Consider the following 25,339-nt stretch of genomic DNA (forward strand, 5'->3'; position numbering starts at 1 on the left):
GTACTGTGTTGGTTGCATTTAAACAATTGTGTGAAATCAGAACACACACACATCCTTCCCCAGAGGAGTGCAAATGTTGATTTTCCATAGGCTCAAAGAATGATTGCTCAATCCACATTTCCTTGGTTCTCTCACCTACCATATGTTATTCAGAATATTTTGCTCTTAGTTATGCTTTTTATGAAAGTATTGATCTCTACTATCGGTTTTTACCATTTGTCATTTTTCTGAATCTCCTTCCCAGTATCACCTATTTTTTCTCCAGGTTCCAAAATGTAGGCAATTTTCTGATTTTCTAGTCTAAGTGCCATTTTCTTATTTTTCTCCTTTCTTTTCTCCTATAGAACCTAAGAACTTCTGGGGAGAAAGATTGAGAGTAAGAGAGAGGAGGGAGAAGAGAAGTAGGAACAGAGACTCATACCATGCCATGACATGTATACTAGATATTATCAGTGCACACCCATGCCACACACGTATCCATGTATGTATGCATGCAGTTTATTTGTGTCAATGAATAGTAACTACCAATTTTGTATTAGGCAGTATTCGGAAATCTGATACACAAGGATATATAGGACATAACTCTTCTCATTGAATTTACAGTGTAATAGGGCCAAAGCCCCGAAGAAAGATAATGACAATATAATATACTAAAATGGAAGCATGCACAGATGTTAATATTACAAACAGGAGAGCTGCATAGTCACCAGGCAGCCAGAAAGAGTGGTTGAAAAACTGAAGCTCATAGAAACTAAGCACAGTGACTATACCCATCGAAACCCTATCTAGAGTAAGGACCCTCTCTCATGGCTCAATTTGTTCTGTCAGTAGAGAGCCTTTTATCGTTTGTGCAAAAACTGAGGGCCTCAGATGACCTAAACTGATGCCATAAAATGTTAAAATAGCTCCTCTCTCCTTTAATTCTAAGCTATTATGTGAATTCCCTACAATTAAAAATTATAAAAGGTTTCCAGTAGAGGCTTATGGTGTAATAACTTGATCTTAATATGCTTTCTATAACTAATCTGGAAACTTTTAAAACTCTTGGGCTTGTTTTTCATAAGCAATGGTATATATTGTGTATAATGCTATATAAAATAACAGAACAAAGTGGTATTTATAAATGCCGTACAGGTACCTACGGGCAAAATAAGTATGTATTTAAGCATAACTTTGTTCAAAATGTTCACAATTCTGAGCACAAGGCAATTTCTGATGATATTGAAAAATAGCATAATTCTAAAAATAATGACTTGTTCTTTAGTCATTACTAGTCAATACTAGTCTTACTAGTAATACATAGAAGAAAGATATACACACGTGCAAGTACAAATAATTCAAATAGAAAATAATAAAATAATGGGAGAAACCACATGTAAGTGCCAGCTCCTACAGTTATCTTCCCAGGACACCCAAGCCTTTCACTTCCTCTGGTGCGGCAGCATTTCGGTGGCCTCCAGCTGTGGTCAGAATAGTGTTCATCTCGTGCTATTCTCTAGTGTCCCAAAGGTGTTTAATTTTCAAGTTATAGTTGACACAGAGGAATAGAAATTCAGCAAATGAAAGAGGAACTTGAGATAAGAAACTAAAGGTGACTACAGGGATATTATCTTTGCTTTAGGGGAAACACATTCTCCAATGTAATCATTGAACCATCTTGTGTCATCTTCTAATCCTGGGAGGTGAGTGCTAAATAGATGAAGAATTCTATTTACTCTAGGATATGAGATTTTAAATGAAACAATCCCATGGACTTTTTTTTTTTTTTTTAAGCCAGGAGGCTACATGGCAAGATTTTTAAAATCTTTGTTTATACTTAATTATATGCCTATTTAGGATCTTGATTAGCAAAAATTAGATATTAGATTACCAGCAATGAATGTAGATGTAAAACACCACAAAAATATTTGAAAGTCTTTTATAACTCCCAAAAAATTGTTGCTGAAATATTCAAAATGTTACTATTCACCAAAATTACCCAATTCATGTGATGAGTATGTAATGATCTATCTCTATCAGTAGTTGCTGTGTATTCCTCTGTAATGTGAAATTGAGAAGATTCCTAAGACAGAATCAATATCATCTTGGCTGTTGAAAAGAGAATCCTGTACGTATAGTAAGTGATAGAGAAAGAAATGATGGGTTATGTATGTTTTATGAGAGGCTGTCTTTTTTTTCTCTCTACAACAAAGTTCACACCACTGGCTTGTTTTATGACACTGTTCCTGGACTTCAGTATATTTACACATGGATGCCGAGTAAAGTATAGTCAAAAGCACATACATCCCTTCTTAAATTGACCCAGGAACAATTTGTTAGCTGTTCTTAAGGTTCTATGCTGTGAGCATAATGGAAGCAGCATGTGAGTTGAAGAAGGAAGATCTTTTGGCAAGTCCATCTCCACCATCCATTGGCTTTGAGATCTGGGACGAGTTCTTAATGTAAGACACTAGCCAGCTAAACAGTGTCGATCAGAAATAATATACAGCTCTGCTGCCTCCTGATCTGAAGCTATTCCTTTTCCTACATGAAAAGATGCCATTCAATAAGGAAGCTGTGCTTATATAGTTCAAGCTCATTTAAAATAATTTCTGCTCTAAGAAATGTTCTGATACCACTTCCTTAAGTCAGTTCTGAAATACCTCGGGTACAGCACTTCCTTTAAATGTCTGCTATTCCTTTAAAAGCACCACAATATTCTCCTCATTTGCTGATCACTTGTGAGTCTGAGAAATGTTTAACTTATTACCAAGTGTGAGCAAATAGAAAGAGGTTGGAAAGAAACTGAGAGGAGCATGGCAGAGTCTTATAAACCAGTGGGGACAAAAGAACATATTTAGCATTATAAGTAAGGGTACTGTATGTAAAATTGAATCCTAAAATATGAATTTAATAAATGCCTTAATAGCAACAGGTTGAATGTTGTTTTGTTTTTGAAGAATAAAAATAACAAGAAAATTTAGTTAAAATAGCATTCTATAAACAACATGAAGCTTCTTGATTAAAAGTCATTTACAAAACTGAGCTGCTGCTCCTAGTATCCTGGTATTTAGATGTATAAAGATATTGCCTTCTGTTACTTTAATTCTGCAATACTTTATGCAGCGTGGAAATGAATTATCTTATTTCTGAACTTGCATTTGGTATAAAGTTAACTTTAGAATTTTGGTAGAATTGTACAAATTCTGGTACAGATTATTCAAATGAATCTACTTCAATGGAAAAATCCATGGAAAAACAGTAACTGCACACAGACACACACACACACACACACACACACACACACGACGAGAGAGAGAGAGAGAGAGAGAGAGAGAGAAACAGTATATACTTATCTCATTCAATAGAGTTTCCTATTTGGCACTATGGAATTATTCAATTATCCATTGAGTCTTTGGAAATAATGCTATGATCACCTAAAAGAACTTGCCAATTATTGCCATATGTGAATGTGGTTTTTATAATCTGGACACTTATACCCTAGGATTTGGACTAATAGCTCTATCCATTTACTTCTCATTAACTGCCAGAAAAATTATGAGACAGAGGAGCCATTGGTCAGTGTCAACATGATATAAATTTGGACAAGTGGCTGAAAGTTGAAACGATCAGTATCACCTTAGCGATGGTGCTGTACTTATTGAGAAAAAAGACTGGGAAAACTAAAGTATTTGAAAGTCCTATGTGTTTGGAAACTCTGTAAAAGAAGGCTCCTTCCAAAAGTGAGGACGAGATATATAGGGAAGGCAGCCAGGTTTGGAAGTGTTTACTAGTGTATGTGGCAGCCTAAGAAATAAAAAATTTAAAACTGCCAGTATTGGGAGTGGGAAGAGTGTACCTATATAAAAAAAGCAAAGCAGCTTTAAGCTACGAAGTCACAGGTAATCATTTCAGTTACTCCTGAGGAGGTCCATTCAGCTTTGGTGTTTTTACCAGCTATGACAAAGATTTCAGAGGATGGTAATGTTTTTATATGCGTGTGACAAGATGGCCTGGCATATCCACCAAGAACCAAAAACAAAAATTTATTCGACTTGTCTGATTTGTTTAAGTTATCTAGACCTAATACACAAATGGAAATCTCTAGGCTCCCAAAGTAGGGTGTGGCAAAAGACTTGTCATACAGCTGTCAATAACATACTTGAAAAAAGGTGCTATTTTGTGATATATCTTTGTGAATTATGTTTAAGAAGTATAATTTTAACAGAAAAGGATGTTGCATAATATTCCAAGAAAGAGCAAATGTCCAATACATCTCTAAAAGCAGAAAACTAAGAAAAGGCAAATGTGGTTTAATATTGTTCAAATATACTGACACATCTACCTGTGTTGTAGATTTCAGAAATATTTATACACAATTTATAAGTATTTATTTATATAAAGTGTGTCAATACTTACTAATTTCTAATATGCTAATGTGTATTAGAGAATATTTATACTCACATGCAATTCCTACAAAATCCTGTTATAAAGTTTTTACTATCCCCATTTTACAGACAATGAAACTGAAGCGTGAGGAAGCTTTGGAACTTGTTCAGTTACATATGTAGTAACTGGCAGAGCCAAGATTTGAACCTGTGCAGTCTGAACCTGGGCTCTTAACGATTAAAATGTGCAGATCTAAATAATATCTCCTATTGATTTACCAGCATAGAGAATACACTTTTAATTGTTGGTCCAATAGTCATGACATGATTTTTGTTGATGTGATAATAATATTTTTTCTTTTCTGTTTTGTTATAGTGTATACTAGCCAACAACAACAAAAAAGCTTGTATTGGAGTCCTTAAAACACAGGTTTTCTATTTTTGAAGACAGGTATCTGGTTCATGAAGAAATCAAAACCAGTATTCTGGTTTAATAAGCACTATATTCTAAGAAGATGAATCACCCAACTCAGTAAAGATAGTTTATTTTTCTTATGTATCAGTAATGTGGAAGATTTCTCCAGCAATATTTTATTGAATTATTTTACATAGAAGTTATGTATTTCTAGACCACTTTGGCTTCTCTAGAAACCCATATTTTTGCTAACCAGCTTCATTTAGTGTCAATAAACAGAAGCCTATGTGACAAAGAAAACTAAATGTGGCATTTTTCTTAACATGAAAATATTGGAATCCATTTTTTTTTGCAGTACAAATACTATAAATACCACACAATTTACTACAGCAAATGCTAACTTGGCATTTCCTATTGGCTAACTCATTGTAACATATCCAAATTACAACTCCTGTGCCTTTGCTCATATAGCCATTCCTTCTGTAACTCAAAAAATAGGAATAGTTCCCAACTGCTCAGTGTGGAACTTTAGATGTCAGTCTTTTTTTTTTTTTTTTTTTTAATTTTTGAGACAGCATCTCACTCTGTCACCCAGGCTGAAGTGTGGTGATGCGATCTTGGCTCACGGCAACCTCCGCTTCCCAGGTTCAAGCGATTCTCGTGCTTCAGCCTCCCAAGTAGCTGGGATTACAGATGTGTGCAACCATGCCCTACTAATTTTTTTGTGTTTTTAGTAGAGACGAAGTTTCCCCACGATGGCCAGGCTGGTCTCGTCCTCCTGAACTCAAGTGATCCACCTGCCTAGGCCTCCGGGCGCTGTGGCTTATGCCTGTGCTGGGATTACAGGTGTGAGCCACAGCACCCGGTGAGTTTTGTTTTGTTTGTTTTTTTTTTTTTTTAACTAGTTTATCCAGATTTATTTGTTTCTGCCTCTATTGCTATATTATTGACAAAAATTACATATATTTAAGGTATACAATGTGACAATTTGGTATACATATACATTGTGAAATGATTACCAGAACACATCTATCACTACACATAATTACCAGTTTTTAGATGTCATTCTATTTTTTTGTAATTTCAACTTTAATTTTAGATTCAGAGTGCACGTGTTCAGGTTTGTTGTATGGGTATATTGTGTGATGCTGAGATTTGAGATATGAATGATCCCATCACCAAGATAGTGAGCATAATACCTACTTAATTTTTCAACCCTTAACCCCCCTCCCTCTCTCTTCACCATTGGTTCCCAATGTCTATTGTAGCCGTCTTCATGTTTGTGAGTACCCAGTGTTTAGCTCCCAGTTATAAGTGAGAATGTGCGCTATCTGGTTTTCTGTTCCTGCCTAATTCACTTCGCGTAATGGCCTCCAGTTGTATCCATGTTGCTGCAAAAGACACGATTTCCTTCTTTCTTATGGTTGCATGGTGTCCCACTGTATATATGTACTACATTTTCTTTATCCGCCACTGATGGTCACCTCAGTTGATTCCATGTCTTTCTTTGGTGAATAGAACTGTGATGAACATAAGAGTGCATGTGTCTTTTTGGAAGAACGATTTATGCTTTCTTCCACTCTGCATCATCTAAAATCTCCATATCATCTACATAATATATCTCAAATAAATACATTTCTTTCTATGTCCATAATCACTTCTCTGTCTACACCATATGATTTCTTATTTAGATTATTTCAGTAGTTTCCTATCTGTTCCATTTTTGACTCAGTTTAATACATTTTCCCGATAGAAGTAAGTATAATCTCTTTGAAATGTAAATCTGATTATGGTGTACCTCATGCATGAAACCTTTCAATAACCCCTGATAACACTTAATATAGAAAAACAAGTCACCTTAATATAAGCCTGAAGACATGGCATGGCCTAATTGGCCTGCATGTGCCACCAAACTAATTTGAGGCCCTCATATCATTTCTGTTCTAGCTATACTCTTTTTCTTTCACTCTCATTTATTCTCCAGTTCTTTCCTGCCTCAAGACTTTTACCCTAGAATTCTCTGCCTTCTACTTTTTTATTTTTTCCTTTTACATACCATGTGAATACTTTAGTACTTTGTATATATCACAGAAAATGATAGATCTCTTTTAAAGGTTAGACACTGTACATACCATAAATATTATTCAACTGGAAATTCACTTACTCCATTTCTTTTCTATGCCAACTTAAATGTTTAAGGAAAAAGTTTCCTTAGTAAATGTAACTCATATTTTCCTTTATCTTTGTGATATTTGCTTTAATATAATTAAGATTTATACACAATTAAGATATTATATCTAATTAAGATTTTGTAAACAAAATCTTTAATATAACTAAAGATTATATTAAAGAATAAAAAATTAAAATATAATTAAAGATTTTGTTTTAAATAAATGTTTATAGGACACTTAGGACACTGGGAAGTCCTTTTTTCTACTTTTAAAATGTGATGATGGTGATCATTAATTATATATATTAATACATATTATGTACATGTTACACATATTATACAGAGTTGTACCTTGGTGTCAATGAGGGATTGCTTCCAGGACCCCTGAGGATACCAAAATCCATGGATGCTCAAGCCCCTTGTATAGAATAGTGTTGTATTTGCAAATAACCTATTGCATACCTCCATATACTTAAAAACATCTCCAGATTACTTATAATACCTAAAACAATGTAAATGCTAATAAGTGGTTGTTATACTTTATTATTTAGGGAACAATGGCAAGAAAAAGATCTGTACATGTTCAATACAAGTATAACCATCTTTTTTTTGAGACAAGATCTTGCTCTGTTGCCCAACCTGGAGTGCAATAATTCAATCATGACTCACTGAAGCCTTGACTCCCCTGGACTCAGGTGATCCTCCCACATAAGCCTCTTGAGTAGCTAGGACTACAGGCAAGTGCCATCACACCCTGCTAATTTTTGTATTTTTTGTAGAGATGAGGTTTCGCCATGTTGCCCAGTCTGGTCTGGAACTCCAGAGCTCAAGAGATCCACCTGTCTCAGCCTCCTAAAGTGCTAAGATTACAGGACTGAGCCACTGCACCTGACCCTTGACTAGCCATTAAAAAAAAAAAAAAATTTGATCTGTGGTTAATTGAATGCATAAATGCAGAACCCATAAATACAGAGGCCAACCCTATTTCTGTATTTAGCTAATTTTATTTGTATTTACCTAATGAAACACATAAATATTTTCACAAATTTGTCCATCCTCTTTCGTTTTTTTTTTTTATTAGGAAACTTCACGATTGATTCAGAGCATGAGACTGATTCTTTAAAGGGAAATTAGACCTACTAAGATATATGTGTTTGATTGAACAAAGTAATTGGGCATTGGACACGTGATAATGGGGAATTGCTGTGGAGAGATGAAAGAGGCCTCCATTCTTCCCTGAAAGTTTTTTGGTTGCCTTATATAAGACAGTCATTTTAGTACATGGTGAGAAATAAAGGTAAATAAAAGAAAGATGCCCGTGAAGTACATTTACCTTATCTATCACGCTGCAGTAACATAATAGGAGTGGAGTTTTAAACACATGTAGAATGTGCTTTCTACATGTGTTTTATGAAAACATGATTATACTGTCAGTGTTTAGAGTGACTAGATTGCCTTACACGATATATCAATTTTCAACTGAATATAGCACACTGTTTCAGAAAGAAGGTTTTCAGGTACTTGAAATTTTTATCTGGCCTGTAAACACACAGACGATGAAATGTTAAGGCAGTTAGAAATGACTGCTAGAAGGAGTTCAAATGATTTTATATAATACTTCCATGAACTTGCCTAGTCATAAAAATTTTCTTTTCAGATATATCCCCACAGCATGTGTCATCAATTAAACTGTACGTGCTAAGAAACCAAGATTTACTCAGAAGGAAAGTGGTTCAGACTCTATCATATGTTATACTGAGGGCACATTCGATGTACTATTAGACGTACTTTTCCAGGTCTAATTGACAGAAGTGTTATTGGTGTTTAAATACTTTATTTAGTTGTGCCAAATGTATAATCAAATTGGTAAGTACAGATGGGGGACAGTGTGGAAGGTTTTTTTAGGCATCTTTTCCGAAGTGCATCAATATACCCCTGAAAGTCTTGAGAACTATGCATTTTTTTTCTATATTGCTTTCAGATACATGGTACAGATACACAGGTAGGGCACTATATCTATAAATGCCATAAATTGTTTCTGATCAAAACTCAAAGAATTTGGGAAGCTGAGGCACGTGGATCACCTGAGGTGAGAAATTTGAGACCAGCCTGGCCAGTATGATGGAACGCCGTCTCCACTAAAACTATAAAAATAAGCTGCGCATGGTGGCTCTCGCCTGTAATCCCAGCTACTTGGGAGGCTGAGGCAGGAGAATCGCTTAGACCCGGGAGGCAGAGGTTGCAGTGAGCCCAGATCATGCCACGGTACTCCAGCCTGGGTGATAGAGTGTGACTCCATCTCAAAAAAAGAAAAATGAAAACAAAAACAAACAAAAAACAGAAAAAACTCAAAAGAATTTATGCAATCTCACTTTATTACTTTATTCTGTCAGACATTAAGCACCCTTCACTAATTTAGGAAAATAAAATGCTTTATTTTTCCCCTCTACACAATAAAAGTTCCGTGTTTTCACTAATAACATGTAGCAGACAGTCCATTATATGAGAAGCAGGCAGATCCCCCCACAAAATAATTCAGCCCACAAATACTTTTTCAGCAGGTCTGCATAAATTAAGCATTCTCTACTCCTAATAAAGTTTCTTTCCATCAGAGCCAGTCACTTGACTAGACAACTAAGACATTGTTGAAGAAAACTACTGTGGAACTTACAGTCACTGGAAAGAGATGAGGTAATCAGTTTCCCTGTATGCCTTGGAAGATGTCTCCATCTTCATAGTCACACTTCCATTAAATTGGTTACCTTATTTTTACAGTGCAGGATTGCATGTTAATGCTACATTAGTTGTCACTTTACAATTTTACATGAATAAGAAGCAACTAGATGCAAACACAGAATACCTATGTCTTGGAAGCCCTCAAACATGGTTTCATTTCTGTTTACAACACTTAAATCTTGGTATAAACAGCCAGTGCACTTAATACCTTTAAGCCCTAATCTTCTCCTCAGGGAAAAGAGATAATACCAGTCTCACATAATTGTTATGAATACGGAATTAAAACACAAGTGCAATGCTAGGCATGGAATAGGTTTCAGTAAATGTTGCTTTTTACATTACATATAGGTATGAACTGTTCTTTCCCGGTAGATGGTTCTGGAAAAGGTGATGTAAACATTGTAGTTCAATGTACCTGGGTTTTCAAAGGCAACAAAATGTGTGCTGCTGTCTAAGATGTAATAATCTCAGGGAACTAACTCCCTTTCCCACCCTTTCCCAACCCCTCACCTCTTTAGGTCTCATTTTTTTGCCCAATATAAAAATAACACAATTATCCTGAATGAATATCTCAAGGCAACCAATGAAATTCTAAAAAGTAACTCCAAAGGGTTAATGGAATAAGTAATTATCTCTACTAAGAAATAGGGTGGTGGTTTAAATTCATATATAAACATACACACATACCCTGGGTGTGTCCATTTTAACACACACAAACACACCATTTCTCTCTCCTCCTTCTCCCTCCCACTCGCCACTCCGCCCCCCACCATCCCCTCCACACTTCTAGGGCAGCAACACTGAATACAGATGACCAAGTCTGAGGTTATGTGACATTTCCAGACAAAGTGAACAAAAATGGCAGAGATCCTTCTATTGTTCTTCCTTATGGTCCAAATTCCTAATGTGTCCCAGTTATTTATACTATGAGTGTTATGTATTTGCCAACTATAAGCAATCCATCTTAATATATCCAATATACTATTTTCTCATCTTTTCTTGCACTCTTCCTGTCCTCTAAAGGACAGGAACTAATTCTCTCTTCCTCTTAAATGGATTTAATCATCGTATTCCCTTTATTGCAATTCATCTTTCAAGCTGAAGGTAAAGTTTTAGAATAACATAGTGAGGAAAAAAATGTTTATCTCTATATTTAGAAGTTAACCATTTTAAAGACTGTAAACCTGTTATAGTGCATCTTAAAGTTTTGGGATATTTTATTTTCATAACACCATTAAATACTGCTATATATTGCTGAGGTGTCTGCCCGTGAGATTGTTCTATATACTTGAGAAATTTCTTTCGACCTTCATTGGGGGAGGGGAATATTTTTGTGTTTTTGACATACAAATTTGAGTGAATATACAAATCTGAAACTTTATAGAGGCAAGTTTTTACAAATATTTTTATTCTTAGTAAAATAGAAAAATAATTTTTCTTGAATAAGATAGAACTCACTTTATGTGAAAATCAAATATATAAATATTCCTATACAATTACAAACATTTATGTCTGTATAGTTTCAAAAAAGAGGATTCATTTAAGATATTTGAAAGACTCATTCAGTCAAGTTTTGTTGATCTCCTAAGCACTTATTTATGATGGTTGTATGTTTTCCTTGAGAAATCCATTCTTATCTATTTAGGGAATAACTTTCAGGATACCTTAAATAGAAATCCCCTTTCTATCTGAGAACAAATACTTACCATAAACATAAAAATAAATAAAAAACAGACCCTAAAATTACACTAACTCTTATTTTTCTGTTATCTGATAAATGTCTGTCTGCCATGAAATCACTCAAAGCAAATATTGAATACTTTTAAATGATAAACTTCTCCTAGTTGGTAATATTATGTGATAATAAAAATCCAATGTATAAATTATATATCAAAGGTTTATTTTAAATCCATTGGCTTTTTAACAATAATATTATCACATAAGTCATTTTAATAAATTTCAACAAATAAAATGGAATGGAAAGTTGGTAGGATGATATGAAATATTAAGGTGTGAATTTGAAAGCTGAGTTAATTCCTCATAATTTAAATGTACGTTAATTTAAAATAAATTTATCTAAACAGTAAAGCCAATTTGAAGAACTTAAAATAAAATGCAATGATGCCACCATTGTTCAAAGTTCCCGTTTGTCATCTTTTATTTGCAGAGTGCATAATCAATAATGTAACTAAGAGAGCAAATAAATGCACATTGTATTTTGCAGCATCCACAGAAATTTGCTCTAAATTTTCCACTTTGTACAGGTTTTCATTTAAATCCTGGATTAAAAAAAAGTGCTATCTTCTGTATACATCTTACCAAGTGGGGACACAATTACTTACTCTGGAAAGTGTGAAAATTCACGTTAGTAGACTATCAAAATTTTCTGTCAATTATAAATTCCCTCCATGTTGCATGTTTTTGAAGGGAAAAAAGCAAGAAGAAAAAGGAAGCTCTTAGATCAGTGACATAGAAGTAAGAACAAATAAAAGCTGTGGTGAGTGGATATTTGTGCATCTGTATGTGTGTGTGCAGACAGAGTGGGAGAGGGATATGAGTATGCAGATGTTTGCCCCACACAGAGTGTGCAATGTAGTTACATACTTTACATGTACATAACTACATGCGCATGCACCCAAACCTCAAATTATACAAATACACATATTCGTTGACTAAGATGTTTTGATTTTTTAATTGTGTATGTGCAATAATTTTAATTCTAAGAACCTTTTAATTTTTAAGTTTGTGAAATAAGTGATAAAGTTAATGTTTGATGAATAAGAAAGTACAAACAACAACAACAAAATTATATATACATTTTTATCCTGCCTTTTTTCCTGTAAAAATATTCTGAGCACCTTTCCATGTGAGACATTAATACCATTATACAAATGTATGAGAATAGCATAACTTAGTTATGAAAATGTGTGAACATAGCATAATTTATTTAGCTGCTTTTCTAATTTAGGGCATCACACTTTTTTTCTAATTTGCCAATTTTATAAATAGTGTTGCTCACATAACTTTGTGTAGATGAACATACCTAGGACCTAAGTGTTCTTCCAACATTCATGTACAATATTGATCCTTTAGAAATTACAGCATCTAGGCTTTTATCATTTCTATCTCAGACTCCTTCTCTGGGTGACATTGTACACTCCAAAATTCAATTTATGATGGTAATTCTATTCATCTAAAATTAAATTATAAAGGGGGATATTGGATTGGTAGCCAAAATTCCTGTTCTAGTTATGATTCGAAATCAACCTAGGAAATGCTAATTTACAGTAGAGAGTATTCAGATGTAGTAGTGATTTAGCATCTCCAAAACTCCTTTCTAGGAAAGGAGTAATTTCCAATACTATTCTGATATTTAACAAAACAAACAAGCAAGCAAACAACACTTCAAAAAAAGCTTTTTAGCACTATTCTGAACAGCTTCTCCAGGCTGTCTGCTAATATATCCTGAGTGTAGAGTTGAACCCTGTGCATTTTGATATTCACCTTAATAACATCTTCATAAATAAGACTTTCTGTCCCATTCTCGCTCTCGCCCTTCCCCCATAATCGTCTGCTCATTACCTGCGTGTTCTGTTAATTCATCTTATTCTCTGAGCACTGATCATGAAGAATAGAAAACCCAACTAGTGCTACTCAGGACATACAGTTCTTTGAAAGTGGACAGCCAAAAAGCTGGCAAAACACGACCATCCTCAGGACCAGAAGCTGTTAACATTCTTTTTGTGGCGAATGTACATTGGACATATTTTAGTGTTACTGGCACCTGTCTTGCTAAATCTGATGGAACAACAACAAACACAATGAAGCCTTGTTACTAAGCTATCTTTGAGCCATACTAGATTGTGATTGATTTTGTTGTGTTTAATGGTGTGGTGGCATTTTGCCTTAGGCCTTTTTTATTGAACAGTGGAAGGAACAGAAGAAGGAAACACTTGATCACTTTGTAAATGCTGCACATTGCAGGCAGAGTTTAATGACTGAACATAGCCACTTCCAGTGTATTGAAATGCCTGGGCCTTGCCTCAAAGCATTGTACCTCTATTCAGATGGCAAAGAATAGAGTTCCTGTAACATTGTGGAGTACAGCTCATTTTGGGAATAAACAGTTGCTTTGACCTTGTACAGGCAAATAGCCCTGTCAGGCCTGGAATTGCAAGGCCAGGAAATCATCTGTTTAGTCAGTGCTGGTTCTAGTCATTAGTTTGTGTTTATGGCTGGGAATTGCTAACATAGTCCTGTGTGTAGGGAGCTAATGTCTGAATACTAAAAGAGACCTATTTACCAACAGCTTTGTTTTTTAATTTAAAGTTAATTCAAATTGAAATGAGCCTTTTAACCCTTAATTAGGACCATGTTTCTTCTAAAAGTCAACCACATTAGTCAACTGGAGACAAAATTCACTTTGCAATTGAAAGGCTGCCTTCTTTCTTTCAACAGTAGCCACCATGGTTTACTAAGTGCATTTGTTTCCCTTTCACTATGGTAACTTTACCCATTCCCTGTATCAGCATAGTTCAAAGTCATCAATTACAACTGTGACAAAAATGTGTTATGTGCTTGGGGAATGAGGCCAAGATTCTATCTGGAAGCTCTTCCATAATGATTATTCATTGTATAGGTAGTGCTCATAATACTCCCTGTTTCATACTTTTTTCCATATTATTTTTCAGAGCTGGCCGTTTGCTATTTTACCCCCATATGGCCCACAGTGTTTAGTTCCTGTTTGATTGTTTCCCTTTCATAAACATGAAATCAGCATGTTCCCAAAATATTTCTAATTCAGCCACTACAAATTGGTATTATTTTGGCTTCCTTCTATTATCTTACTCATATTTTTAGTATTTCTCAATAGAAAATTAACATTTAGCAAAGGTCTCATCTAATTTGTTTCACTGTGGCCCATTCTGGGTGTTTTTTAAAATAAGTTTTGGCGTTTGCTCAATAATGCACAAGCATACCGTCACTAACTCGGCACTTAGACTTGAAGAGCTGAAGACTAGATTAGCAAGAAAAGGGCAAATAAAACCTAACTGCAGACTGGGCAGGGTGGCTCACGCCTATAATCCCCGCAGCTTGGGAGGTTGTGGTGGGCAGATCACCTAAGATCAGGAGTTTGAGACCAGCCTGACCAGTATGGTGAAACCCCATCTTTACTAAAAATACAAAAATTAGTCTGTGTGGTGGCATGCGACTGTAGTCCCAGCTACCTGGGAGACTGAGATAGGAGAACTGCTTGAACCAAGGAGGCAGAGGTTGCAGTGAGCCAAGATTGCACCACTAAACTGCAGCCTGAGTTACAGAGCAGAGCAAGACTCCGTCTCAAAAAGAAAAAAAGAAAAAAACACCTCACTGCAGACTAACAGAAGGAACATGTGCTCTCTTTGCAGTCGTCTTTTTAATACTGTGTTAATTTTTCTTGTCATTAAAAGAGAAAATATATTCTCTTATATTTTTAAAATTAGAAATAATTAATTTTGATTGATGTTATCAAATTGATTTGTATATGTATTCATTCCATAAAATTTCCAAACTTCTAAATATTCTGCATAATGTAAAATGTGAAAAAGGGATGACTATCATAACATATAGTTTTATTAAGTTATTGGTTATGATGAAAGTATAACAAGAAATTATTTGTTTGGCAGTCAATGTATCATTCAGTCCATTTGACTATAAAATCAATGTGCCCTTTGAATATACAGTACTCTAGTAGAGGAAAGCACTGCAAAATCCGTCATTTCTTTTTTAAGTATATTTGTTCTAAGCCAGGAAAGATTTCATTTCCTTGTCCTGTTGCCATATGGCATTTTATAATTTAAATGGCTAATTTTAATCCTTAAAGCAGTGATGAACAAGAAGATAATTTTTTCTTTTATCTCCACTTAGAAAGTGTTACTAATCCTACAAATTTGGGCGTACAGCGGATTAACATTTTAAAGTGTCTAAGCTAAGAAGAGTCTTTAGAGACAACTTAGTCAACGTCTGTCATTTTTTAAATGAGGAAATTAACCTCCTGATAAGACAACTGGTTGCAAATTATTCACTTACTTTAAAAATTCATCTCATCCACTACTAGGTGCTGGACGGTGTGCTAGATATAGGGTGTACAAACAGAATAGGAAATAACTCCCGTCTCTGTGTGGCTCAGGGTCTAATCTGGGAATACATAATTACTTAGAGTAGAACCTTAGAGTTATTTATAGAAGAGGAAGTCACTGTCTCAAATACCTTATCAAAGTTTGAAGATACCTGATCAGTAAATCTAAGCCAACACCTATTTAGTAGGAAAAGCTAGATCAAAACATGCGTTTCCCACTTCCTAGTCCAGTGCTTTTCCTCTAACACGCTGAAGACAACTTGAAGTATTGGGATAAAAAGAAGAAATTGCAGAAAATTTCTCAGTGAAGATAACATATAAATGACATATAAAAATGTATCTTGCAACTCCAGTTCTCAAGTGAGAAGATCCATTTATAAAATAACCATGATATGAAACTGATCTCCTTTTTGAAAGCTGGGATTTTGACTTTTATTGCTGTAAGACTGGACACAATAAATGGTTATTTTCATTTCTTTGGGCTGCTATATCTAAATGCCATAAGCTGGTTGATTTATAAACAATGGAAATTTCTTTCTCCCAGTTCGGAAATCTGGGACGTCCAAGATCAAGGGGCCAGCATATTCAGTGTCTGGTGAAGACTCATTTCCGGGTTCATAGATGGTACCTGCTAGCTATGTCCTCAGATGATAGAAGGGACAAGGCAGCTCTCTGGGACCTCTCTTATAAGGGCACCAATCTCATTCATGAGGACTCTGCCTTCGTGCTCTAAACCTCTCCAAGATCCCACCTCCTAAAACCAACATATTGGTCATTGGAATTCAACGTATATATTTTAGGGAAACACAATCACTTACATCACAGCAAGTGTCTAGATCATTTTAGGAAATCGATACATATTTGATAAAAGTGAAGGAATGAATTGGAACATTATGTAAACGAAGACAATTTGTAGCAAATCCATGATGATGTCTAGTGAGGCTTCAGAAGGTGCTGCCTTCCATTTTAATTGTTATTAACTTAGATTCATGGATCATCTTACTTGAATATATCAGTATAATATTAAAGATAAGAGTTCCTGCCACAATTAACTAGTTTAAAGATCTTCTTACAAAACGGGAGAAAGCATGTCTGGGTCCCCATAAAAAGGTGACAATGTGCTTCCACTTGAAAGATTTTTAAACTATTCAATCACTCTTTGGTTTTGCTATCCTGGGGTTAAGATCTATGAATAATTTTTCCCAGTGTTTGACTGACAAGAACATTTACTACTGGATTACCTGAGGGAAGACGTAAATCAGAATTGTGTCATTTTGGCAGCAGCTTTTTGATATGTGTGTATCTGCCTTAGTTAACTATTGATTTAATAGCTGGTCTCCACTACAGACAACCTTGATTATATAGCTGGGGCTTTTGATTTTAAAACTTGTCTCTGGATAAATCTTTTATCCACCCTTCTTGTCTAATCTCCGTTTTCTTTGGTATTCTCTATAAGTTGACTGGGACTTATTTTCATTAACAAAAGGAAAGGAAGCACATTACTATATCTACTTTTTATTTCCTACTTTTATTCTCTTATATGTGTAACCTCCTTCAGCCTATAAAAATGCTTAAATGAGAGAAATGTGTAGATTGTTACTCACTAGTTTTACATTCAAGGAAGGAAAGGAGATGTTTTCAATATATAATCGTTGCCTTTGCTACTATAAGCAAAGATAACACACACACACACACACACACACACACACACACACACAAATATGGATGCTCCTTAAAGTCTCTAATACTGTCAGGAGGATTTTTTGAAGCATAAAGAAGGCATGACAGACAGGTCGTTGAGCACAAGTTGATTTATAGCAAGGGAGAGAGATTACTTATTGATGAGATAAATTTAAAAATGAGCTTGTTATAGAAACATACATTTATAGAGATTGTTTCTTTATAAAATAATAATTTTATGCATTCTCCAGTCATATTCTCAAATTCTTTGCACAGTTTTGATAGAGAATTGAGATACTACTTGAACAAAAAATGGAAAATTTACTTATATGCCTCCCAAATACAGCATGTCATGTTGTCCTATTCATGAAATTGAAAAATCCCTGCTGCCTTTCCAACTAAAAGGACACTTACTCATCTGCCCATACCAATGTTAGACATCAAAGAGATAGCAAAATAGAGAAAGGCTGGGTGCAGTGGCCCAAGCCTGTAATCGCAGCATTTTGGGAAGCTGAAGGGGGAGAAACACTTAAGGCCGGGAGTTCAATACTAGCCTGGCTAATATAGTGAGACCTCATCTCTACAAAAAGTTTTAAAAATTAGCCAAGCATGGTAGCATGCACCTGTTGTCCCAGCTACTTGGGAGGCTGAGGTGGGAGGATTGCTTAAGCCCAGGAGGTGGAGGCTGTAGCGAGCTGTTATCATGCCTCTGTACTCCAACCTGGACAGTCGGGTGAGAAGAGAAGACCCTGGCTCAAAAAAAAAAAAAAAAAAGCCTACATCGTAGAGAAAGACATGTACAAGAGAGCATTAGCCTTTCTGAGATGTTTTCTCACTTGGAATAGATGACAAACTCTTGCATTTTTTAATTAAATAAAAATTTAAATGACTATTTTTCAATCTCAAATCAACAGTTTAGAATTGGTAGAAAAATAATTTGTGTTTTAAGGAGGTAATTTGCTTTCAATGATTGGTTTTTATGAAATTAAAAGAAAAATACCTTCCCTGTTCAAACTATACCATTGAATTTCTTTGTTATCTTGGGCATGCTGTCCTTTCCATTGGTGCTTCAATTGTACAGTCTATAAAACACACAGACTGATACCTACACTGATAATTTCAATAGAACTGTGATTTAATTGAGATGGTATATATAAAAGTCCTACAGAAGAAGTAAGACATCTACAAAAATTAAAATGTTATTATAGAATCTAGCATTTTACTCGTGCACATAGTTGGCATTAAATGACTATACATTTGTGGTTAAAGCCTATCAGCTAGTTATCAGGTGTCAGATGATGCAATGTCTGTCCCTAAACTCTGTATCACTTAACTTTCTGGACTTCAGTGACCTCAGATGTAAAACACACATACTGGTCAATGTGATTTCTGAGGAGTTTTTAGTTTCATTGGGCTATTATTCTATATAATTCGTACATCTCAACTGAATTTTCTATTTATCTATGTCACTCAGGGATGTCGTCTGCTACAAGTAAGAGAAACCTAGGCCACAGTGACTTAAACAAACAGGGTATTATATTTCTGATATTATAAGAAATCTTGAGATTAGTGGTTCCTGGATCAAGTACAGAAAACACATCATGCTGATTTTCTTGGCCTTTCACTCATGATCACATGTAAGCTGCTGCAATTCCAGCCGTAATGTCCATGATGAAGGCTGGAAGAACTTGGCTTCAGTTGCATTTGTACCATCTTGTTAGAAAACACAAAGGTATCACAAATATTTTAATCAGACTTCTGTGTACATTTCTTTGCCCACCTTTTTGGCTATAACGTTGGCCATTCACCCCTAGCTGCACTGGTCTAAGGAAGAAAGGATTTGGATGGCTTCAACTCTAAGCAAAATCAAGATTCTGCTGGCAAGAAGAAAGCAGAGTTTGGATATTGAGTACCAACACTACTTGTCATATAATTCTATATAATAGTTTGTCTTTTCATGTTGATTTATTTGTATATTGAATTATGCTTCATACTGGCCATTTCTAGTATCTATGTATGATCTTTCTCAAATGGCGCTCCTTCTGTGGAGTCTCTTCCAACCACCAATCACAATGGAGTGATTGCTCAGCATGATTTGTATTAAATGCCTGCTGCCCACTTTCTATTGCAAGGCCCTTTGGGTATGGGCAGAATTAGGGACATTTTTGCCTTTTGGGGTATCAAGCAGCCCAAACAAGAATAGATGTTTGACAAATATTGATTAAGCTGTATGTATATGTGCCTACCTATCTTTCACTGTTATTATCTCAGGGTTATTATCTAGTCATAATTGGATAAAGTCTGGTGACTAGTTTGAGAGGCATTCTTAACTTGTAGGTTTATTAACTGTAGCTACCTTCAAGATACTATCAGTAATCCTGATAATTTGTGCAGTACCTAGGAAGTGATTATGTGACTGTCTTTTCAACTATCATATAGTATAGCCATCTATAATAGTAACAAAAAGTGACTGAGTGTTTACTGAATACCTGTATGCCAAATGTTGTAAAAACCATAAAAGTCACACACACACAAAAAACACACAGATAAACTTACAAGCAAACAAAATAACAAAGTACTTCAGAGCACAGCAGTTTAATCCTTTAAAGACTCAGCAATGCCCTCTTAGAAGTTTAATGGCATTCAGTGATGAGCTAAATAGAAAACAGAATTTAAGTGCATAGTTTGTTTACAAATATCTGCAGTGCAGATAGTATACACATTGCGTATCATTTATATCATTTCCCCCTGAGGCAATATGATATGAGATATGAGTGGATGTTTGTACCCAGTGCTTAAGGACAATATTTAAAAAATTATAATCCTGGCCAGGTGTGGTGGCTCACACCTGTAATCCCAGGACTTTGGGAGGCTGAGGCAGGTGAATCACAAGGTCAGGAGTTCGAGACCAGCCTGACCAATATGGAAACTCTGTCTCTACTAAAAATACAAAAATTAGCCAGGCATGGTGGCACATGCCTGTAATCCCAGCTACTCGGGAGGCTAAGGCAGGAGAATAGCTTGAACCCGGAAGGCGGAGATTGCAGTGAGCTGAGATTGTGCCACTGCACTACAGCCTGGATGACAGAGTGAGACTCTGTCTCAAAAAAAAAAAAAAGAAAGAAAAAGAAAGAAAAAGAAAAATTATAATCATTAGGGCAGTAGAATTGACTATATGGCTACATGGAATGGATCTCAATGTGACACCAAAAGTTTTTCAATATATTGGAAATTGGTCCAAGATCAGCCACTCTTAGTAGGAACTAGAAAACTGTAAGACTAGATTAATGATTGCTATCATTTTAAGTTATTTCTGTAGTTTATTTTGGCAGGGTATTTCCCTTGTCTTATTTTAAGAAAATTTCAGTAACAAGATATTCTACAATGGATATGTTGTGTTTCTTTTCAGAAACGTATTTAGTGATTATAAATATTGATTTGTCCACACGGCTTTTACTTTAATGCAAATAATCTCCTCTTCACAATATGAAGTTAGTGTAAGAAAATTCGAGAATGTAATGACCATCTGTAGGGCCTATTCTATATATAATTCTGTAAATCTTCAAGTCTATATAAGTTCTATAAATCATCAAGTCCAAATGTGGCACCGAAATTGAGCTTTAGAAGTTTTAGAAAGTATTGACTTCCAAGGATGATCTTGGATCTAAAATTTAGATCCCAAATTCCTTCTCAAATGAATGATTAGAGACTTCTTGTTGGAATTTTCACTATGATTTTAGTTCTCAATGTAATTATGAAAATGAATCAAAAGAAGTAATGCAGCATTTTAAATTTTCTGTCAGACAAAATGAAAAGAATATAGTAGAGGCAGATTAGGCATATCTCTGTAAAACAGTAAATAGATGCTGAACACTAAATTATAAGCTGAAATCAGTGTTCGATAACCAGTTCAATAGGCTTACAAAAATCATTTTATGCAAAGATGTGGCCAGAAATTAAAAAGATAACACAGTTATTAAAAGAGCTCTCATCGAGTAAGAGTTCCTAAGTGTATTAGTTTAAATAGGAACTGTATATCCCTCTGTATTTCAGATATAGACAAAGGAATACATTTAAATTTTTATTTTAGGCCATTGCCATAAGAGGTAAGGAAAAATACTGTCAAACCAGAAAAAAATATTGTAGCTCATGAAAATTATTTATCAAGAATCTTAAAAATATACAGGAAGCCATGATCTCTTCTTTTAGTTGCTTACATTTTGTGGGACAAAGTTGTACCCACAGAGCAATTAGAAAGCAAGTCAATGTTAGTATACTGCTTACTGCAGTGCAGATAGTATACGCATTGCATCATGTTTTAAAAAGGGAATTACTGCATGGTGACATGGTTTTGCTTTATTTTCTCCACAAATAGTCCAATGCCAAGTAAAGCTGTGAAAACATAAGCTGGAAATTTCATCATACACTAGTGCCAAAATAATCTAAATCTTGTGTGTGCGTGTGTTTTTTTTTTCCTTAACATTTGGTGCAAATTCAACCATATATGCAGAAAAACTACAGTAGGCCCTATCATTTGCTTCTGTAAATTCTTGGAGGAAAAAACTTGATTTTTATTTATAATAAATTCATATTCGAACTTACTTAAATCTGTTTTACATATTTTCAAAAAAACTTATCACAGACTTTTAAAAGAGAGTCGTTTTGTTTGTAGCTTGCCGACCAGGTTTCTACAAGGCGTTGGATGGTAATATGAAGTGTGCTAAGTGCCCACCTCACAGTTCTACTCAGGAAGATGGTTCAATGAACTGCAGGTGTGAGAATAATTACTTCCGGGCAGACAAAGACCCTCCATCCATGGCTTGTACCCGTGAGTAGTTTTGCTGCAACCCATGCCTCCATGTTTGTTTTGTTTGTTTCGTTTTCTTCTTGTTACTGTGCTGTTTGTTTTTGTTTTAAAGCATTTAGCCCATTTCCTTCTGTTGCCCGTGTGCAAATTGAAAGCTTTCTCTGCTTCACTCTCCATGCTTGGCTCACCACAAATGCAACATTTATCATACAAAATGAATTATATTTTAAAGCACTTCCTGCAACACAACCCCCAGAAAGAGAGAACATTTTCTGTGTCTTGTTTAGATCCTGCATTACATATGACAGGATAGGGGAGGTTATAGACAGGGATTTATGTTTTTACATTTCTATTCCCTCTTGCTGTATATTGGTCATAGGTCATAGGGAAAAAGACTAAGATTTATAAAACTAATACTAAAGTTTTTGTAACTATTCACAAGGGTTTCGAACATAGTGGTGAGTTATTTTGTTAGACTTTGTGAATGTATCCTTACCCTTGAGTCTAAACTCCCCTATTCGCAGCTTGGGGAAGACAGTGTTCTTGAATCCATGTGTCTATAATCTCATGGATCCTCTAAGGATGAACTGAAAGTTGATAATAAAGAAAGGATAGTTATTTACCTCTTTCAGTTCCGTTGTAAATTATCTATTTCCCTTGTAGTAGAAAACAGAATTGAGGCTCATTAATCTTTGTTGAACTACTTTGCAGGACCTCCATCTTCACCAAGAAATGTTATCTCTAATATAAACGAGACCTCAGTTATCCTGGACTGGAGTTGGCCCCTGGACACAGGAGGCCGGAAAGATGTTACCTTCAACATCATATGTAAAAAATGTGGGTGGAATATAAAACAGTGTGAGCCATGCAGCCCAAATGTCCGCTTCCTCCCTCGACAGTTTGGACTCAGCAACACCACAGTGACAGTGACAGACCTCCTGGCACATACTAACTACACCTTTGAGATTGATGCCATTAATGGGGTGTCAGAGCTGAGCTCCCCACCGAGACAGTTTGCTGCGGTCAGCATCACAACTAATCAGGCTGGTGAGTAAATACTGGATGTTTCTTACTCCTATCATATCATGTCCGAGTAATGGTTTTGACAGAGTGGAAAACTGGGTGGAAAGAAAAAAAGATTTGATAGAGCCCCAAGATTTTGCCTTCTAACACATTTAAACAGTTATGGCACATTAAATAATTTAATTCTTCAAGTGAGAATAAACCATATTTGTTAGGTGATTTTTAAACTGGCTTATACCCATTGTTTCACAATTTGAAATCCTTAAATGTTTGAGGCTCTCAGATAATAGTAGGGAGGCTCCTTAGGGGAAACATTTTTGTATTTCAGGGAACTTAGGCAATGAATCTTAGCTTAAAAAAAGTTATGCAGGATATGAAAAATGATAAATGTCTTCAGCTTAGTTAAAATTAGATATTTTAGATATAATTATTTTGTTATTTTATACTTCTAAGAAGCTCTATGTGTTATAACTGATAATTATAAATCTCTGCTTAGTTAATAATAAGAAAATAACCGATTTTATTTAATATATACAGCTTTATGTTAAAAAAATCAAAATGTTAAATTTAGAAAGAAGCATTGTAAAAAGAGCTCTTGTTAAAGAACAGTTAGAATCATTAATTTAAATAATTTTCTGAAATGAATTGATAGGTGATTTCATCAACTGTATTTTCCACTGACAATCTTTTCCCAATTAAACAAAAAATCCCACATTTGAAGGTTGTAGGCAAAGGCTCCTTAATATGAAATGGAAAAATTAAACAAGCATACAAACACCTCATCTTTCTTTATCTTACATCCATGATTTGCCTCTCTCTCCCTTTTTTTACTGTTAGTAAATCATTTCTTTTTAATCAAACTTTAAATTCTCTATGTACATTACTTAAGGATTTTACTTGTGGGATTTTAATTGTGAATCTCTCGAAGATACAGATAGATTATATGTTACATAGAAATAATGCCCCTTTGAGATATAACAATCATTTTTCAATATCGACAACTGATAAATGAATAATAAACAATTTTCTTTTGTAATAAAAATGTCTTATACAAAGTTAAACTGATAGGTATTTGTTGTGCTTAATTATTGCTACAAAGTGTCATCATTAGGTATACATTCCAAGATGCTCAATTCAGAGATATTGTTTTATTTTTACACACAAAAAAACAAACATTGGAGCCAAAGGGAGAGGGAAGAGACAGACAAGATGCCACTCTGATTCTCCAGAGAACTACAGATTCTCCAGTCCTCTCCCAGGTGGGGTCACCTCTGAGCTGGTTGTCAAGATAGAGTATAAACTCGGCTTCTGCTCTTCCTTTGGCTTACATTATGGAAATCCCTGTGGTCCCTGGTGGGAATCACCCTTTGCTCTGAGAATATAAGAATGTGTCCTGGATGCTTTAGGCAAAAGGAAACCAGAAATGACTAAATTATCTTATCACCTAGGTCTTCTAGTAGCCAAATAATGAGCCAAAAAAACTCAGCACATTCCATCTCCATCACTTGGCTTACTCAGAAAGTTTAGTTCAACTAGCAAAGACACACAACAAGTGTCATCTACAAAAGCAAGTATGCATCAGTATGACTCTGCCGGTTGTTAACATTTTCATCTGTTTACCTACTGGTTAAATGTAGTTGTATCTGTTCCTGCAGGTTATTATAGAAATGCATCTCTACTGGTTAATTTCTCAAACACACTGAGTAGCCCCCTAAGCTCAGTATGTCAGGTCCATCTCCATTATCCCCATCATTCAGCAACCAAAGGGATAAATCCCTGTGTAAGAGGGGTATCCGGAGCCTTTGACTAGCACCCATCTTTCTTGAGGGGCCGCTGTCTTCCCCATGCCGGTGGATAGATATTTTAAACACAAGCCATGGCAGAGTCCATCCATGTTCAAATATGTATCTTTCTGATTCTGAATTTCTCTTTCATTTCCACTTTGCTTCAGGTCTCATATATTGATGAAAATCTTATATTTTTATATTCCTCATGATGATAAGTAAACTTAATTTGTGGAAAA

At 35.1% G+C, this 25,339-nt stretch overlaps 1 protein-coding gene across 3 annotated transcripts in view; it reads left to right on the forward strand.

Annotated features, from left to right (window-relative positions):
- Window positions 1-25,339, forward strand: part of EPHA3 (EPH receptor A3) — a 384,202-nt gene that overhangs the window by 222,026 nt on the left and 136,837 nt on the right. For all 3 annotated transcript variants that reach the window (XM_011977262.1, XM_011977264.1, XM_011977263.1), the window contains exons 4-5: window positions 22,159-22,314; window positions 23,005-23,340. In XM_011977262.1, coding sequence (XP_011832652.1) covers window positions 22,159-22,314; window positions 23,005-23,340 — 492 coding nt within the window. The remainder of the gene's footprint in view (window positions 1-22,158; window positions 22,315-23,004; window positions 23,341-25,339) is intronic.

The sequence above is a fragment of the Mandrillus leucophaeus genome, unplaced genomic scaffold, assembly GCF_000951045.1.
Source record: "Mandrillus leucophaeus isolate KB7577 unplaced genomic scaffold, Mleu.le_1.0 Scaffold176, whole genome shotgun sequence".
Classification (NCBI taxonomy): domain Eukaryota; kingdom Metazoa; phylum Chordata; class Mammalia; order Primates; family Cercopithecidae; genus Mandrillus; species Mandrillus leucophaeus.